This window comes from Chrysemys picta, chromosome 7, assembly GCF_011386835.1.
Source record: "Chrysemys picta bellii isolate R12L10 chromosome 7, ASM1138683v2, whole genome shotgun sequence".
NCBI lineage: Eukaryota > Metazoa > Chordata > Testudines > Emydidae > Chrysemys > Chrysemys picta.
Genome location: NC_088797.1, coordinates 47566963 through 47586529, shown reverse-complemented (window position 1 = coordinate 47586529; position 19567 = coordinate 47566963). Strand labels below are relative to the sequence as shown.

The 19567-nt window shown below is 46.8% G+C and overlaps 1 protein-coding gene across 5 annotated transcripts in view; it reads right to left on the bottom strand.

The window, feature by feature from the left end:
• RAD54L2 (RAD54 like 2) overlaps window positions 1–19567 on the bottom strand; it is a 101885-nt gene that overhangs the window by 31767 nt on the left and 50551 nt on the right. Inside the window, exon 1 of one of the 5 annotated variants that reach the window (XM_005285281.5) lies at window positions 12758–13590. The exons of the other annotated variants lie outside the window; for them this stretch is intronic. Coding sequence (XP_005285338.1) covers window positions 12758–12791 — 34 coding nt within the window. The 5' untranslated portion in view covers window positions 12792–13590. Of the gene's footprint in view, window positions 1–12757; window positions 13591–19567 lie in introns of those variants that run through there. 5 annotated transcript variants of the gene reach the window in all.

The window sequence follows — 19567 nt, the reverse complement described above, 5'->3', positions numbered from 1 at the left end:
ATCCAGTTTCCTGGGCTTCCCAGATAAGAGCTCTGCCATTTGAGTAAAGATGCAGCTTGGTCACATTACCCACAGGTCTTTAACATTGCTTGGTCTTGATTCACAATTATATAACTAGATCAAAAGACTGGATAAAATAGGGCAAAGAGAAACAGCAACAGCAGCAACGTGACCACATTCTACAGGATGAGTCATTAAACCAGCAACTTTCCCAGAGCCAAACAAAGCCATTGGTTTCCCTGCTGCCATCCTACCCTGAGCCCTTGAGACCTGGACACAATTAGAGAGGACACAAAGTCATGTTCATTTTGGAGAGGGAACCATCTCTCTTTCTGTCCCCTGGCAATTACTGATGCAGCACTGGTTCTTCCCTTTGCACTGACTATTCTCCAGCAGAATACCAGTAGAGGGTACTGCAGGGCAAACACAATTCAGAATCTACACAGAGATGGGTGGAGCGGTCTCCAATACACGTTTCCCTATCTGTCTTTCAGTCTCTCTGCATACTTACTTTTCTGCATGTATTTTCCTTCCTCTCTTCTATATTTGCGACAAACCATATTTAACACATTAGGTGACATACAGCTGTGCTCAGAATTAAAAAAAACCAAAACCATTCTTACCTGAGCAAGAATATGAAATTCAACTCTGATAAAATGGTTTGTCCCTGTTCAAACAAAACATAACTTGTCAAGCTAGAACCTTGTTCAACCATAACCATATTTCATTTAATAGTTAAACACAATTGTTTGCCCTGTATATACAATTCCTAAGATGAGGACTGCAGTCTGACAACACACATCGTATATACCATCTGGACAATAACATCTTGTCCACATTAGGGACTGATCAAAAAAATCTCATTGGTTCAGCTGAAGTGGTATTAGAACCAGTAGGAGCCATCGTGTAGCAAGGTTCCCATAGCTGGGTGCATTTTTACCACTATGTTAAATAAAGCTCCTTTTCAGTAGGCTTAACACACACTTAAACCACCAGAAGATACTGGAATCTTGTCTAGGCTACAACTCCCAGTGGCTCTAACACCTGTGCAGCTGAGCTGACATTAGAACTAGTAGGGTTTATTTTTGTTACATTCCCTACTGTAGACACAGTTTAAATCTTGTGCTAAACACTGATCTCCCATCAGTCTTGCACTAGTAACACTTTTTCTCTTTGTGACAGAGGGAGTGAAGGAATGTTACAGCAGGACTGCTCCCACTACACATTCAATTGAACTGCTAACCTGACACAGCTTCAAGAAGCAGCTTTTTTCACAATGTAACAATTTGTCAACCATGTTTGCACATCCCCAGCTGCCTAACCACGTTTACACCATCAGTACCCTCTGGGAAAGTCTGGGCAGTTATTCCATACTGCCTCAACCAAGGGAGTGCCACCAGCAATATGTGCAGCACTGCACACTGGATAATCCTACCCACGCAGGGTTCTGGAGGAAAGCCCACCAGCCAAACTGGCTGCACTGGCATAGTTTGGGGGTCTTAGCTAAACAACAGAGTTACAACCTGGATACACGACAATAGTCATGTGCCAGCTCGGGCAGCTGGCAAGGATGAATCTGGTTTAGCTTCTGTGGTTACTAACCATGTATCCAATGTGCTGCGTGTCAACACAAACCACATTTAGAACCAACTAGACTGTAAACACTTTCGGACAAGGACCATCTTTTTGTTGCGTATTTGTACAGCATCTGGGCACAACCAGGTCCCAGTCCGTGACTGGGGATCCTAAGTGCTATCACTTGTATTAACACAAATAAATAATAGTTATGTCACCAATTGTTTACTCATTCAGCTAAAGGCTAGCCTAGATGGAGGCACAACGGCCCTTCTACACTAACAATTAAGTCAAGAGACCTGGTTACAACATGGCTCTAGTTTGTAAGGCAGACAGGATCATGACAGTGTTCTGTACCTGGACCTTGGACACACCCCATCTGCACGAGAGATTAGAATGGTTTTCTAACAATTTCTAACAAATCAGACAGCTGCATTGTAATTAGGTCTCCTAACTCAGATGTGTAACCTGCCCATATATGCTCTGTCTGCACTATCCAATTGCACTGATGCAAGTTTTACTGCTGCAAATGAACAGGTGGAATCTGCAGTGGTGTACAGCATGCACAGCAAGCATCTTCTGATAGGTGCACAAAGTGTACCACAACCATACACAGCCCCTGGAGCCACTATTTGAAAGCCCCGGGGATTGTTGCAAATATCCCACAATGCGCAGCACAACTACCAGGAGCAGGTTCATATTCTCTATGATTAGGCAGTTGTGCAAAATTATAGGTTTTAAGCATTTTTTATTTTCATGTATTTAAATGTTCACAGTTGTGGAAAACTAAGGAGGGGGGATCAGACAATTATTTAATGTGAGTAGATGTTGATATTCAAAAAGTTAAAGCTTTGTAACTGTTAAAACACAAACTGTCAACATCACATGTCAAAATATACAAAGTAAATATCCTTAAATCAAACTCTAATAAGTTCTCAAGCAGCATTTTTCTTACTTTCCCAATCAGTAAATTTCTATCATTATTGCTGGATATATTTTTCATGGGTTTGTGTGTGTACAGTGACACCAGCATTTACCGATATTTACCAATAAAAATCTAATTTTTCCAAGCCTATCTGTGGTGTACAGTATACATTTCACACAGTTCTGTCCTGCACAGCAGCTATAAGTGCACAGAGGAGCATGGACTACACTTTATATTTGCAGACTCCATAGCGGAGAGTCAACTGCTTCCTCTCCAATCCATGGGCGGCGTGTATAATAGGCTGAGGAAGGCTGTGCCTCCCCAAACAGCCCCATGTGTCCCCGCTCACACTCCACCCCAAGGCCCCCTCCTGCTGCTAGTTGGCCCCAGCCCAGGCAGGCTGCTTCTCTTCCGGGAAGTGAAGCCTGTTGGGGTTGGGGCAAGGGCGGCTGGGACAGGGCCACCCAGCACTGGGGGAGCCCCCTGTGCTGCATCTCCAGCTGGGGGGGAAGGAGGGTCTGCACGCCACCCGCCAGGTGCTCCAGGGCTGGGGGGGGGAGGGCAGGGAGGCCACGTGCTGCTGCCCCACCCAGTGCTCCAGGGCTGGGGGTGCGTGTGCCGCCTGCCCAGCGCTTTGAGGTTGGGGGGGGGGGGGGGGTCTGTGTCGCCTGCCAGGTGCTCTTAGGCTGGAGGGACTCAGGGGACCCAGGGCTGGGGGGTGCTGGGCTTAGGAGGGGCAGAAGGGGGGAGCCTGAGGCAGAAGGGGGGCCAGGCCGGGTGCTAGCCTCCCCAAGCCCGTGGTTCACCCACCGCCCATGCTGCAACCACTGCCAGACTGCAGGTAGGCCTCGAGGCCACTTTAGGTGTTGGTGCTCAATGTGGTCAGGAACTCCATTTTATTCTTTTCCTGGGCATGTTTAGTTTTGACAAAAGAAGACTGAGGGGAACCTGATAACAGTCTTCAAATACATTAAGCAGCATTATAAAGGGGACGGTGATCAATTGTTCTCCATGTCCACTGAAGGAAGGACAGGTAGTAATGGGGTTAATCTGCAGGAGGAAAGATTTTGGTTAGATACTAGGAAAAACTATATAACTATAAAGATATAAAGCACTGCAATGGGCTTCCAAGGGAGGCTGCAGAATCCCCATCACTGGAGGTTTTTGAGAATAGATTGAACAAACACCAGAGAGCGATGGTCTAGGTTTACTTGGTTTTGCCTCACTCAGCACAAGGGGCTGGACTTGATGACTTCTAGAAGTCCCTTCCAGCCTTGCATTTCCATTATTCTATGATAATCCCTGGCAATATGTGCCCAAACAAATTAATCCACCTCTCTTAGGGAAGGAAAAGAAAACAGTCCTCACCAGCTCACAGGGTCCAGAGTCTTTGAAAACCTCTGCAGTTTCTATCAGGCCAGCTAATTAGAGAGCAAAAAGACTTTGTTCTCGTTTTAAAATAATCAGGCTCAGCCCTTCAAGCAACAAAGCAGCTTTAGGCCCCTCCCACCCAGAGCAGCCTAACAAAGAACTAATTATGTAACCCATTACATAAACTGACACACCCACCCACCCCAGCACACATATACAACCACTCTTTCCTGGTCCCCCGAAAGCTAGCAGGGCCAAGGGGAATACACAAGAAATTTCCCCCGCCCCTCCCCTTGAATAGATCATCATGCTGTATAGACAGCCAGCTCTACAACCAGTATCCATCAGTTAGCCCTTTCACCTACATCTGTGATCCGTTGCATTTCATTCTTAGCTTTTGCTATCTTCCTCTTTTCTCTCACTCACATTCTCTTCTCTGTCCTGCATTTTTTGCTTCTCCAGGTACTCAGCTCTTTTCTAGTCACTCTACTTCCCTTTTCCTATTTTCCCCACTCAAGCCTACCTTCTGGCAGGGGCGGCGGCACCTTCCCAAAAGTGTGGGGGGGCGCCCCATCCCCTTCTTCCCCCCAAGGCCCCACCCCTGGCCAAGCCAGAAGCCGGGGAGCCTGCCCTCCCCAGCCCGTGTCCCCACCCCCCGGATCTCCCGCCCAGGGCAGGTGGAGGGACCCTCGCTCTCCACAGCTGCCCATGCTACTCTTACCCCGACCCAGCTCTGGCTTGGGGTCCAGGCCTCGAAGCCATGGTAAGAGCCACCCGGGCAGCTGTGAGGAGCCATGAACCCTCACCTGCCCTGGGTGGGAGGGCCAGGAGGCCAGGACATGGGCCTGGGGCTGTTCTGCCCCCCCCCCCGGGCAAATGGGGTCCGCAGCAGGGCCGGCTTTAGGCCAATTCAACCAATTCCCCTGAATCGGGCCCCGCCCCTAAGAGGGCCCCACGCCCAAGCCCCGGTACGGAGTACTGGCAAGAGCCGGTGCGCTGTACCTGGGTGGCCCGGCTTCCCCAGGGGGCAATTTAAAGGGCCTGGGGCTCCCAGCAGGGGCTGGAGCCCCAGGCCCTTTAAATTGCCACCAGAGCCCCACTGCTGGAGCCCTGGGGTAGGGCTGCAGGGCTCTGGGGGCTATTTAAAAAGTCCAGGGCTCCCGTTGCTTCTACTGCCCCGGCCCTTTAAATAGCTGCTGGAGCCCCGATGCTTCCCCAGGGCTCCTGCAGCTATTGAAAGGGCCTGTGTGATGGAAGCAGGGGAGCCCTGGGCCCTTTAAATAGCCCCCGGGCTGCTGCTGCTATCCGATGGGGGAGGGAGGAAGAGGGGGCACTTACCGTACAGGGTGGGCTGTACCCGCACCCTCTGCCCGCACCAGCCCCTCACCCCCTGCCCTGCCCGCAGCCAGCCCGTCTCCAGTCAGCCCCACACTCCCTGCCCTGTCTCCAGCCATGCACCCCCTGCCCTGCCCGTCTGCCAGCCCATCTCCAGCCAGCCCCGCACCCCCTGCCTTGCCCACAGCCAGCCTGTGTCCAGGCAGCCCTGCACCCCCTGCCCGCAGCCAGCCCCTGACGCACCCCCTGCCCTGACTGCACCAGCCCTACACCCCCGTCCTGCCCGCATCAGCCCCGCACTCCCTGCCCTGCCGCTGCTGGCAGCCAGCCCCGCACCCCCTGCCCACAGCCAGCCCCTGCCGCACCTCCAGCCCTGTCTCCAGCCAACCCCTGCTGCACTCCCCTGTGGCCCTGCCCAAAGCCAGCCAGCCCCACACACACCCCTTCCCGCATCAGCCCTGCACCCCCTGCCCACACCAGCCCCACACCCCCGTCCTGTCTCCCTGCCGCACCCCCCTGCCTGAAGCCAGCCAGTCCCACACTCCTCTGTCTCCAGTCCTGCCAACCCATGCCGCACCCCTCTGTGGCCCTGCCTGAAGCCAGCCAGCCCACCCCACACACTCCTGTCTCCAGCCAGCCCCGCATCCCTTACCCTGCCTGCAGCCAGACCCTACCTCCAGTCAGCCCCTGCCCTGCCTCCAGCCAGCCCCATGTCCACTGGTGCCCTGCAGTTCCCAGGGCAGTAACCCTGCACACCTGCTTCAATGAGGGGGGCAGGGAGCAGCTGGGACCCACACATGTGCACATCCTAGGGTGACCAGACAGCAAGTGTGAAAAATTGGGACAGGGGGTAGGGGTAATAGGAGCCTATATAAGAAAAAGACCCCAAAATCGGGACTGTCCCTATAAAATCGGGACATCTGGTCACCCTAGCACACCCCCAGGGAGTGGTGGGGACCCACACAAGTGAAACAGAGCTCATTTCTAGTTCAGGCCCATCTTTTTAAAAAAGGACTTTAGGTACGGTTCACATACATCCGTATTTTCCCGGACATGTCAGGCTTTTTGGTTCTTAAATCACCGCCCGTGAGGAATTTTTAAAGTTTAAAATTTAAAAATTCCTCCCAGGAAAATATGGACGTATGGTAACTCTATTGGTACAAAAAATACATACTGTGGCACATCCCTTAAATCAGAACTTTTTATAGGGAACCGGTTGCTAAGAAATGAAAGGCTTCTTTTTACATTTTTTTTTTAAGTCATCCCTGCCGGGGCCCCGCCGAAAATGTTCGAATTGGGCCCCACACTTCCTAAAGCCGGCCCTGGTGTGCAGCTCCCCACAGCTGCTCAAGCTCTCCAGCTGGTCGGGGTCTGGGGGGAGGCCAGGCCTCTCCACTTGCAGAAAGTTGGAGGGCCCTGGCCCCCTAGCCCTCCCTGTTCTGGCACCCCTGCCTTGTGGGACTGAACAGAGGACTGCAGAAAACAACTTTCAATGTCACTCCACTGGAGAAGTTTGCTAAAGAGCCAAGTGAGGCATCTCCTCACCCTGCAGGAGTAGCCCAATGTAGCTCAGAAGTCTGCAGTGCATAGCAAAGTCTTTGTTGCAGAGATGCAACTCGCAGAGACTACTGCTCCCAGCAGGCAATGCTTCATCTTGGCCTCAGCTGGGCAAAGAAGTTGGTCACCACTGCTTAGGGACCCTAAACTCTGATCCCTTGCAAAGCAGGCAGCACAGCAGCCTCTCTTAGCATAGCCTACACCTTGCCCTCATTGACGAAAGAAATGAAGATTGTATGAAAAGCAATTATTAGAGGGTACATAACCTAATTCCCACTCACTCTCACTCCTCAGATTTGCACACAGTGTAGGCTGCTATAGCTTGTACCTTGCTATGAGTCACGATCATGGCTATACTCGGAGGCACAAAAGTGAATCTTCCAGTCTGCACATGCTCAAGCCCTGGAGCTTTCCTTCTGATGACTGATGCTTCTTCTGGCCTGTCACACAGCACACATATCAACTCTGCTGTCCTCATTAGCACTGCTGACTTATCTAGGAGTTAGGTCTCTCTTTTGTACCGGACTCAAAAACTAGAGGCAAAGTAGGTCGGATGAGTATAACAAACAACTTTACTTGCAGTTCTAGTAACACATTTTTCATTTATCTAGATATTTATAAAGTGATCACTCACTGTAGTATAAAGGCAGCATCTTTGGGGCCTGCAGAGAGAGGGAACAAGGTAGAGCGCTTTGTATAATAGGACTCCCATCTGGCTTAGGGATGGAGGGATAATATGTTAACAGGCTCTGAAGACTCTTCAGGACACAGTTATAGGGGTGGAAGTAAGCAAAGGGGAAATCTTAAAGGGAGAGGAGGAGAGTGCTCTCCAAATTCCTTCTGGGTGTGAAGGAAGCCACAACACTGGAAGTTTAAATTTTTAAAAAAAAAATTCCCTCTCTTTTTCTGAGTTTTTCATAGTGCATCAGTTGCAGATGATGTATGCTACACAAGAAAACTTATTTCCTGGCCCAAAAGAATCATTCACAAGTAAGAAGAACCAATCAAACAGAGAAAAAAAGGAGACAAAGAAGCAACACAAAAATGGAGAAGGAATGAAAAGGGCCAAGAGTGCTTAGAGGCAAACTGGAACATCAAAAGGCCAACTTTGGTGACAGACAATGCATCTTCTAACCCTGGGATTATGCAAGCAGAACCAGATCCCAGATATCCAAAAGCTCTTGTTCAGGCCAGGCCTCACTGCTGCATACACTAAAGAGACCCGAGTTACATAAACACTAAAGAGCACTTATATAAGCTTTTGTAGGAAACACACTTACAAACATCAACACCCCGAGCAGAAGGAAGAAAGCAGGTAGCTGTTTCAGCCAAGTCCAAGCTATGTATAACTACATCCAACCCATAACAGCTCCCTTCTTAGTCTAGGTGCTAGACAACAGTACTCCCAACACACAAAATTTGAAATGCATGCCGCTGTTCAAATAACATCCTCTTCCTAATCTATGCCAAGAACCATGGTCTAATGGCTAGAGCCCAGGACTGAGAGCTAGGGAACCTGCTTTCTATTTCTAGCTTTGACACAGATGTACTGTCACCCCAACAGGGATGTTGTAAAGCTCAATTAAATATTCACATAGTGCTTTGTGATTCTCAGATGGAAGGACCCAGAGAAATGCAGGGTATTATTATCCAGCATCCCTATTATAAAATCTAGAATGTATCGACTTTTATAACCACTAGCCTCAAAATATTAAATGCAACCACCCTCTCATACACACACAATTCAGGCACTAGCCAATACACCCCAAAATCCTGGAACTGTCCTCCATCATCTAGTATTAACCCATCTGTGATTCACTCACATTTGTCCTTCCCATCATCCTCCTCCACACCCAATTTAGTTAGACAAAACTAACGTCTGCATGACTCCAATGTTATAAAGCCAGGAAATGTTTCAGTCTCCAGAGCCGAGAAGTTTTCAGCAAGCTGCTACTTCAGTAACTGTATGTAGGAAGGCACTGAAACCTCTCCTTCTTGTTAGCCCAGTTAACCAGCATCCTAGTAACTCAGGATATATTTTTTAAACTAGGCTGCCAAAAATTAGGTATCACAGAGCACCTACTGACTTCAATGGAAGTTCAGAACCTCTAAAAATAAGGCCATTTTCATTTAAATGCTTAAATATAGATTTAGGCACCCAAGTTGAAAATTTCAGCCCCAGTAAACAGAAATAATTCCTCGGCTTATCATGTATCCTGAAAGGTGGGTCAGTCTTGAAACTACCATTATTTTTGTAGATCCATGTAATATTCAGGGGCTTGGAAAACAGGATGAGCAGAGAAGGTGAGGGAGCAGGCATTTTGCCTTATGCAATGATTACATAAGGATTAGTTTACTGTAGGAGGTTGGGAGTCATGGTATTAGTTTTATACTAGGATAGCCTCAGGGTAATGAGAGATAATAAAGAGGGGATTATTGCTGCCACACGCTTCCAAGGCCACCAAAACAGCAAAAAAAGCAACTACAGCAAATAGAACTTTATGCTAATCTTTGCTCCCAGCCCTCACCACAGCCTCATTCAGGGCTCGTTTAGAAAAAAGGATATTTAATCTTGATCAGTGTTTAAAGAGCTGCATGAAAGACAATCCCTTCACAAAGTATCCTTCAGTGTCTGAGTGCCCCTTTGCCATCACTGGTATTGTTTATGGTGGCAATGGTGCAATGGAAGAGTGGTGAAACAACAATACCTGGCACTTACATAGCATTTTATGTCAAAGGGCTTTAACAAGCATTAATCGATCCTCAGGATAGCTATGTGAAGCAGGTAAATATCATGCCTATTTTACAGACAGGGAAAATGAGGCAAAGAAATTAGGTAGCTTCCCTGAAGCCAGAGTCAGTATCAGAGCTGAGATGAGAACTCCTGAATTCCTAGCCCTGGTCCTACACTCAGACCACTAGACTAGGCTTCCTTCCTTAAACATAATTTTTACTGGAAAAATGGATATGGTATTTAGAATAAAAAAAAAAAAAAAAACACAGACCTCCAACTCAATTGCCACTTTCTGCTTCAGTCCATAAAATAATTTCAGGCGAATTCTTATGGACTTTGTTTAATTAGAAAGACTTCACTTGAAGAAAGATGCAAATTCAAGAGTCTGAGTCACTGTGTCATTGCTGTGCCTTAGCATTTCTCCTGTTCTCCGCGGCCAGAAGAATAACAGAAAGCACCTTGAAAAGCTGAATAAGATTGGGATGAAACATCAGAGCTTGGAGAACTATTTGTTTCTGGGTTCATTCCTAAAATATTGGTGCTGTTCAGCATACTCTGAGACAGGAGCATTGAACCAAGCTGACACACAACACAAAAGGGCTGCAAAAGTGTTTAGTGATCAGAAGAATCACATCAGTCAAAGCCTGAAGAAGCAGCCATGATATCAAGAGGAGGCACCACTATCTACCCCAGACCCATAACATTTAAGATAGGAACAATTGGCTCAACAGGTTCCAGAAAGAAAACGGTGTTCCCATGACAAGCACTGGGCTCACTGAAGGGAGATATTACAATCAACGCTGCCATCACAGAGAAGGGGTCTTGTGGTTTGGTTTTTTCGTTAGCAGTCAGTCATTTACCCTACATGATGATATACTCAGCTGAAATAGGGTGCAGACAGTGTACAGTAACACCACAAAATTTCACCACATGGTGGTACCACACAAATTTGTAAAATTTCCAGATCCAAAAACATATTACAAAATGCAGCGCTGACAACTGGAAACACAAATGCTGTGTGTCCAGCACATACTGGTTGATCTACCCCTAAAGAGCAGTATATTGAATTAGACCAATCAAGAGCCATGTGAGAGAGAGAGAGAGAGAGAGAGGGAGGAGAGGACGCACCAATTTGTGTAGAACCAGACAGGAGTTAGGATATCCGAGTTGTATTCCTAGCTCTGCCACTGACACATTGTGTGATCTTGTGCAAATTACCTAACCTCTCTGTGCCTGAGCTTTTCCCCACTATTAAATGGGGGTAAGGGTGATTCCCTACCTCACAGGGGTAACTGTAAGGCTGAATTGTTTTCAAGGCACTTTGAGATCCTGAGATGGAAAGTGGCTACAAAACGTAAAGTATCACTGATGAGGATTATTAAAATTTAGTACACACACAGTGTTCGATCTCTGATCAGGGCTTTATGCCAATACAAATAAATAAGAATGGGAAACTATTCTAACTTAACTTCGTGAAGCATCCTAGAATTTTATTCTCCCCCATCCAAGCTCCCCCCCCCCCCCCCCCCACACACACACACGATGCAGGAAACCCAAGTCCTGAAGATCCTCTAAATGAATCCTTCCCAAAAACTTATACCATTGCAAACATCCTTGCCATTGGAGAGGGACTGCTCCAGAACACACCTGCCAGATAGGGACTGCTGCAGAACACAAGCAAAATGCTCCCTCAACCCTCAGAGCTGTCTGTGCTCTGACAGCCTGGAATCTAGGACAGAGCTCAAGCCTCAAACTCCAATCCCTGTGTTATACGATGCTGTGCAGGACTAATCTGTGGTCTTGCCCCATCTTTCATAACTTTCACCAACTAGATCTTTTCATTTATAATTCTTGGTTTTACTCTAACCCAGAGCTCTCCTCATCTCTAGTCTGTAACCTCAAGTGTATCACCATTGAAACCACCTTCCCTTCTTATTTTTTCCCCGATCTTAAGCTCTGTTACCCTACATTGGGTTGCATAAATCATTTATATGTTCCATATTCCTGGCATATCCAAGTCATTCTGAACTTAATCCCCTTCCCTTTTCTATCCATGCCCTTCCTTCCAGATTTGGTTAACTCATCCTGCCTGCACAGTCACTGTTCCAGATAAAACGCATATAAAGTGAACAAAATGGATTCTAATAAGACTTCATGAGGCTGTTTACTGGTCAGACACATACTGAACTGCTTGCTTTTACTCCAAACGAGGACCACACACATGGGGCCCTATGAATGATAGGGAACTTAAAGGTGGACCCTGAAGAGTCCATTGTCTCCTTTAAATGAGGTTCATGAGATAGAGCAATAGATCCCATAACCTATATCCTTCCGGTGGGGTAAGAAGAAAAGAGCTCTATCTTTGATACAGGGCCCACCTGATACTGTACTACATTTTGGTTTTAGTAAGTGTGAACGGCTAAAAGAGAAGTTTCTCTCAAACGTTACTTCTTCACATTAGAGACCAATTTTAGAGGCTCCATCTCAATGAGGCAAACTATACGTCGATATTCCCTAGCACATCCCCCTTAATGGGAGTGGGAAAACAAAGAAAAAAAGCGCTGAGCAGTTCTCGGCAACCAGACATAAATTAGAGACTGCTAGGAAATAGGGAATGGTGCTAGAGAGATCATATATTGCTTGACCAGGGCCCTGAGGTATTGCAGTTGTCAGCAAGGGTTTAACAAGTAGCAAGTGGCTTCAATATGTTATCACCATCCACTCTCAGCAAGTATTTCACTAACATGTGTTCTTAGAACTCCATCAGGAACAGAGGAAAAAGCAAGAAATGCATCAAAAAAGTGAAAAGGACAGAGGATACTGAAAATACGACATCCTTGTTCACTAAATAACTACTCCTACAACTCAAAGAGCCGCAGAAACTAGAGCTGTGATCCCGTCAGACAGATACAGGAGGTTTTATTACTTCCTTTACTAAAAACGTCAATTTTACAAACAAAACCAGTAATGCAAATAAATAAACAAATAATATTATGCAAGGAACATTTTTCTTAAATTTGCTCAGTCAGAATTATATGTGCATTGAAAGGCCCTGAAAACTGAGCCAAATTCATCACTGTCAGACAAATGCCAAATCAAAAACCGTGCCTCGCAAAACTCCCTTGGATCCCAAGTGAGCGCTTCTAGGGGGCGCTCTCCAAGTATCAAATGCCATATCCCAACATGGAGGTATTAAAATGAATAGTGTCACCATAAAGCAGTAAAAGAAAGACAAAAAAACAAAAACCCCTGCATCTTACCTGGAAACTGCTGAGACTCATCCAAGAGTAACATGCTGCTCACTGTACTCTGCTGACTGAGGCAAGATCTCTGTCAGTGATCGAGTAGCTGGTTCAGCGTTTTAGAGGCAGGTCAATATGGCAAGAAGTTATCAGCCTCCTCAGCTATTCTAGTCTCAGGGTCCTCAGGCCAAAAGTTTTTAGTCACTCCCAACCGTTTGTTATCTCTGCCAGGAGCACAGTAAGCACTAAAGAAGCTCTGCTAGCTTTGTGAATGTGTAACTGGGAAAATGCCCTGTGACAAAGTAGTCCAGGGCGGAACACAGGCTAAGTAAAATCCTGGTGCTTCATATTCCTGAAAATAACTTTGGTAAATAGCACTTAGTGCTCTGTTCCACAAGACCGGTGTGTGGGAATCTGTGAGCATATATCCTCCAGAACTCAGCTGTGGCTGAGTGGGGTCACTGTTCTAATACTGGTTAAATATGACTGGTTTCTAGCCTCAGTAGAAGTGTCACTATCTCCCTCCCTTGCTCAGACACTCAAACTGCACAGCCCAGCGTAAGGTAGGCACTGGATAGCTAGGAACCAATCACCAGAACTGTTCTGTCCTGTTAGCTTGGGATCAGCACATGTGCTAAATCAGAGGCAGTAACCCCAGCCACTCTTGAGAAAGGGGAAGGTTTTAAAAGGCAGAAGAAGAGCATGTAAGTGAGGTGTGTGTGTATGCGGGCAGGCGTCTCTTCTCTCTCTGGTGGCTTGAGCAGCAAAGTTGCACGCTGCTCAGATCTGATCCCATTCACTCTGCCTGAAATCCATTTCAACTAACAGCAGCAGAGGCGCAGACCAGAATAAAACAAAACTCCTTACATAACCATTCAAACTCAACTGGGGCCCCACAGAGGGGGAATTCCAACAGGCAACAGGAAATCTACAGCCAGAGATGCACAGAATCTCAACTATCAGGGGGTAGCCGTGTTAGTCTGTATCTACAAAAACAACAAGGAGTCTGGTGGCGCCTTAAAGACTAACAGATTTATTTGGGCATAAGCTTTCGTGAGTAAAAACCTCACGAAAGCTTATGCCCAAATAAATCTGTTAGTCTTTAAGGTGCCACCAGACTCCTTGTTGTTTTTGTAGAATCTCAACTATACACCAGAGATGATCAGGGCAAAGGGAAAAGAGGAAATTAGAAAATAAGTAGTCTTTGGCTTTGGGAAGAGTTTTGTTATCTGTGATTTTGCTAACTGCTCACATGATGTTTGCTAACCTAAAACAGACCACGCAAGTGAAACTGGAAGACTGGAAAAAAAAATCACTCAGGAACCTGTAACCTTCTTACACAATAACAGACAACAGAGTAACCTGTTTATTTTTTCCTTACATTAACATGTTTTATACCATACCCCCAAAGGATCTGAACACAATGAAAATGCCACTAATAAGATTTGGGGGATTGTAAGAGACAGACCTTTAGTGTTTTCCCCAGGAATTGAAATTACAGAGGGTGTTCGAATATATGGGGGAGGGGGGAGGGAGAGTGAGGACCGATGAGGGTTGAGACTGCAAGGGTGAAGGTGGGCTGTATGGCATCATAATAAAAACTGAAAAATGTTTCACAACCATTTTATTAGATTTAACTCATGTTTTAAAATCATCCCAGAAATTAAAGTTGGCTACTCAAGCCTACTATGAAGCACAACAACATCTACATCCTTCTTTGTTTCTTGTTGTAATTTTTTTTACAACTCTTTGGTGTCTTCTTGCATGTCCGTTACTTCCAGTTCTTCATGATATGCTCATGATCAGGCAGAAGGCGACTTCTTTCAGAACACAAAATTCTATTCAATGAGGAAAAAGAATGCTCAATTGTAGCTGTTGTGACTGGGAGTAGCAAAAGATGAATTCCTACTTCTTTCATCCCAGGAAACATAGCACAAAGATTGGGTCGAACCACTAGTGATGATAAAGAAGAAGTTGAAGTTAATTCTTCATTAGTTCGTTGTATGATATTCCTCTGTGTTCAAAATTTTCTATTCTGTCATGATCACATGGCAGCCCCATTCTGGTAGTGCCTCACTCCACTCAACTGTACGTGTTTTATAAGACAGGTATCTATAAAAGCTACATGGAGGCGGAGTAGAATCCAGAAATCCCTATTGTAGATTTGTAAGAATCAAGTCTGTACTTTTTCAGCTGGCTTAACAAACACTTCTTGTCATCGTCACTTATGGAGTCAATATAAGTACCTTTATTAGTCAACTTCTGGACTGAAGTCTTTGTTTTTTCCAGTACATTTTCAATGGATATTTCTGATTGATCCAAGGGTAGCTTCTATTGATGGACAGAGATCTATTACTGTTGTAGCAGATGCCTGGATGGCATTGTTTAATGACTCAAGTGGTTTCAACAGTAGACTTACAAGAGAGAAAATGGCAATAGTCTTCTCTGAACTTAGTAACAAAAGTAGCCCACCAACCTCACTACTTAGATCTGTCCTATCTTGTTGGATACTTTCCAAAGCCAGTAATAACAGTTGCAGTAATTTTAAGACAACAGCCAAAAATCGCTCATGAGAAAGCCAGCAGGTTTTCCCAGGTTTGTCTAATTAGAACTTCAGTCCCAGTGTATCTTCTATTTGTTTCCAAGACGTTCAGTCCTTTTGGAATCTTGCTGGGAAAAAAAAAAAAAAAAGAGTATAAAAAAGCCATTACCTTTATATCTTTTAATGAAGATTCTGCAGCTTGTACTAGCGCTAGCTGGAGTAGATGGCCTCTGCAGTGTGTATAGGAGAGATTAGGGTTACACTTTTCTCTCAGCAAAGCTTGTGATCCACCATGTCTTCCAGAGAAGTTTGCAGCTCCATCAAATGCATAAGCAGCCATCTGTTTGGGGTTCAATTTATAAGCATTTAACTCTTCTAAGATGTCACAGATGCAGCTGATGGTGTCTTCTATAACGTGAACATCTAAACTGTATCTACTAGCCTATCACGGACATCAAGATAACATACACAATGACGTAATACTTGATGCGTATTTGCATTGGTGCATTCATTAGCCATGTATGCACATTTTTTGAATATGGTGAGGGAGTTCTTCACTTTTTCAGTTGCTGAGTCTTTCATTGTTGTACCGCATGCTTCTAGAGAGTCAGCTGAGTTGTTTTTTCCAGAAAGGTAGCGAGCATTTGCCAGTCTTGTTTGAAACCAGTGTCCAACTTCAGGATTAACAAGTGACAATGCACTTAACACTGACCTCCAGTTTGCAGTGTGTGGTATCTCTTGCTTAAAAAGAAAGTATGATGCAACAGCCATGTTGGTTCACATAAACTGAGTTGTGTCTCCAGCATTCTTAACAGTCTCATTAAGTTCTTCTAAAATTGGCTTTGGCAGTGACTGGCTTATAAGGCTTTCGGCATGTAGATGCAGTCCAGATGCATGGTGTTTTCCAGCCTTTTCATATAGGTTATCAGTATTGGCTTAGCTGATCAGTCTGGCAAACCAAGCTCCTCCAATTTTACTATATAAATCAATGATATGCCCACATCTTGAATGTGCAGTTCTGATCACCCTTCTCAAAAAAGATATATTGAAATTGGAAAAGGTGCAGAGAAGAGCAATAAAAATGAGTAGGGGCATGGAACAGCTTCCATATGAGGAGAGATTAAAAAGACTGGAACTGTTCAGCTTGGGAAAGAGACAACTAAGGGAGATATGACAAAGGCTTATAAAATCTTGACTGGTGTGGAGAAAATGAATAAGGAAGTATTATTTACCCCTTCACTTAACACAAGAACCAGGGTTCAACCCAATGAAATTAATAGGCAGCAAGTTTAAAACAAACAAAACTAAGTATTTCTTCACACAACACACAGTCACCCATGGAATGGGGAATTTTGCCAGGGATGTTGTGAAGGCCAAAATTATAACAGGGTTTAAAAAAAGAACTAGATAAATTCATGGAGGTTAAGTCCATCAGTGGTTATTAACAAGGATGGACAGGGATGCAACACCATCTCTCTCTCTAAACAGGAGAGAGGGGCAGTCAAATAGTGCCTGTGACTCTTAGGTAAAGCCCACACCACCAAGCAAAACACCTGTGTCCCACCCTCTCTCTCTCTCTCTCTCTCTCTCTCTTTTAACTAGGATACAGCATCCAAACCTCCTGCTTAGGGAGTGCAGTTCAGTTGTGGGTGACCAGTGCTTAATTTGTAATGAAAGAGGTGCCGGGGCTTAAGCAAGTTTGTTACTTTCATAACTGATGTGGCAAGCCCAAAGATCCCTGGGCTATGAACTGCTAGCCTAGAGGTGCTGGGCTCAGCCCTGGCAAGCCCTCACACAAATTAAGCACTGAGGAAGACTCCCTCATTCAGGCAGGCTAAGTACAGTTCTGCTGCCTTTTACTCATACAATAAGGATAACAACATTTCATGACCCCCACATTTAAAGTGAATGTTTAAAATTAAATATACACAAGTTAAGAGGGAAGGTACTGTACATCTGGGGTCAGGCTTGGGTTGTGAGGGATTACAGGTATCGGCTGCAAGGGTGAAGAGATACATACATATCACATAACTGGCATAGACCCAGATTGGGGTGCAAGAGTTTTTAAAGTGTCAGTGGATAAGTGGGCTCGGGTACGCCACCCATAGAATGAACAAGGAGTCCAAGTCAGTATCGGTGTAGCAGACAAGTACATGGGTGGGGTGCGTTCCTTGGTCCGTCAGAGAAGGAAGTGGGTTATTTCCCTGGTCGGCGGTCTCAGTTACTCAGTGTGGTATTGGCGGTGTCCTGTGATGTGTTCTGTATAAATGTCTCTGGACCACCTGATGGTGACGGACACCATGAGCTGTCTCATGAGCTGGGCGTAGCGTCCACCGACTCCGCATGCTCTCAGAACCGGCTCGTTGTGGGGGTCCCACGAGACCAGGGCTCCCACAATCAGGGCGTGTATCTGGACCTTGTAGCCCTGGGCTCCCAGGGTCTCGGCCAGCGGGGTGTACTTTGACGCCTTCCATGCTCGGGCTTCGTGGAGGGCCGGTGACTGGTTTCAAAAGGCACCGTGACGTCTACAATTAGGACCTTCTTCTTTTCTGCGTCAGTCACGATGATGTCGGGTCGCAGTCTGTTGTCTGTCCTGGGGATGGCGGAGTCGAGGGTGATCTTCCCCAGGGACGGCAGGATGGCTTTCACCAGCCGGTTTTGGATGGCGTTGTGGCTGTGCCACCAGGGGAATGCTGTTTGCATCCACACAGGACGTGGGGCAGGGTCTCGTTTGTATAGCCGCAAACTTGTCCCGGTTGCCGTGGCGGATGGCTCCGTTGAGGGGAACGCAGTTGAGTCGGGCCCTGTGGACGAACCGCCAGTCGGCGAACCTGGTGAAGCTGCCCCCGGGAAGGAAGTGGTTGCTGGTGTCCCACTTGCTGGACACCTGGAACACCTTGCCCTGGTCCAGCTTCCGCTTGAGGTTCTCGGCATAGTGGCAGCGGATGGCGTCTTTCAGGGACCTTTCCAACATAGCTCTAGCGGTCGGGGTGACGATGGTGTGGTCCGGGTTCTTTACGCGTGGCACCAGTATTCCCAGCTCCCAGCGCTCCTCGCACCACTTCCAGCAGCAGCTGATCTTCTTACCCAGGCGTCTCGAGGCGTTGCAGGTGTGGGACCAGAGAGAGGACAGGTCTCCCCCCCCTCCCGAACTCAGCCTCCAGGGAGTTGCTGAGGTAAGTGACAACGTCCTGCTCGGAGGGGGCCCTGGCGATGCGTTTCCTGACCACGCCCTGTACGGCCTCCTGCGCGATGCTCCTCACCGTCGGGTCCGGGCATGTCAGGAGGCGGAAGGTGTGGGTCATCACCGCCATGTCGCACAGGTCACCCATCCGAGGTACATTGGCGCCGCCCTGCCTGTGGGAAATGTAGATGATGTCTGTGCTGGCCCTCTGGGGAAGGTGGAGCCACTTCTTCACCAGCTGTCTGATAGTGCTGTCAGCCTTGTTCAGGGGTACCTTGGCTACGGCTGATCCCCTGAGGACAAAGGAGATGCAGGGGATCAGGAAGGTATTGAGGACGTTGATCTTTTGCCAGGGACGAGCAGGGAGGAGTCGATTTGGGCCGTGTCTCACAGGATCTCCGCGATGGTGTCTTTGGGGGTCTGTCGGACGCGGACTCCTATGGGTGTGCCGAGGTGTTGGTATACCTCTCCCTCTTCGAGGGAAGTCATGGACTCGCCCTGGATCAGGAACCGTGACGGCCGGACCAGCGCCCTGGTGCCACTGTCGATGTGGAGGGAGGCACACTTTTTGGGGTTGAAGTGGAGGCCCATTGTAACCCAACACAAGCCAAAATTGATCACTTGGGCAGCACAGCTCTGTCTGATGGATACTTAGGCAGAGTAGGTGTGTTCATGTAAGCTCATTCAGACCTTGCTTAGAAATCATAATTTGAAATTATAAGGTAGGCCAATATAGCTGATGCAAATGCACCGACATTGTCATAAATAACAGCTGTATGAGGAAGCTAGTCTTTGTTCAAACTTTTCAAACCCATTATGCTTTCTCAGGCACAAGTATTTTCTCATATACTGTACATGCTTTTAAAGTGTGTATTAATGTTTCAATTTCAATTCAAATGTCCAACCAAAGACTAATTGACAACACTGCATGTAACTGGGGGGGTGCTGGGGAAATTCAGGGGGGTGTACATCCCTTCGGGGGGGGGGGGGGGGGGGGGCTGGGGAAATCCCACTCACCTCTTCTTTTCACACACAGGAAAGTCACTCCTCTGTACTAGCAGGGCTGTCACACCACAACACTGGTAACAGGAGGGAACAAGTG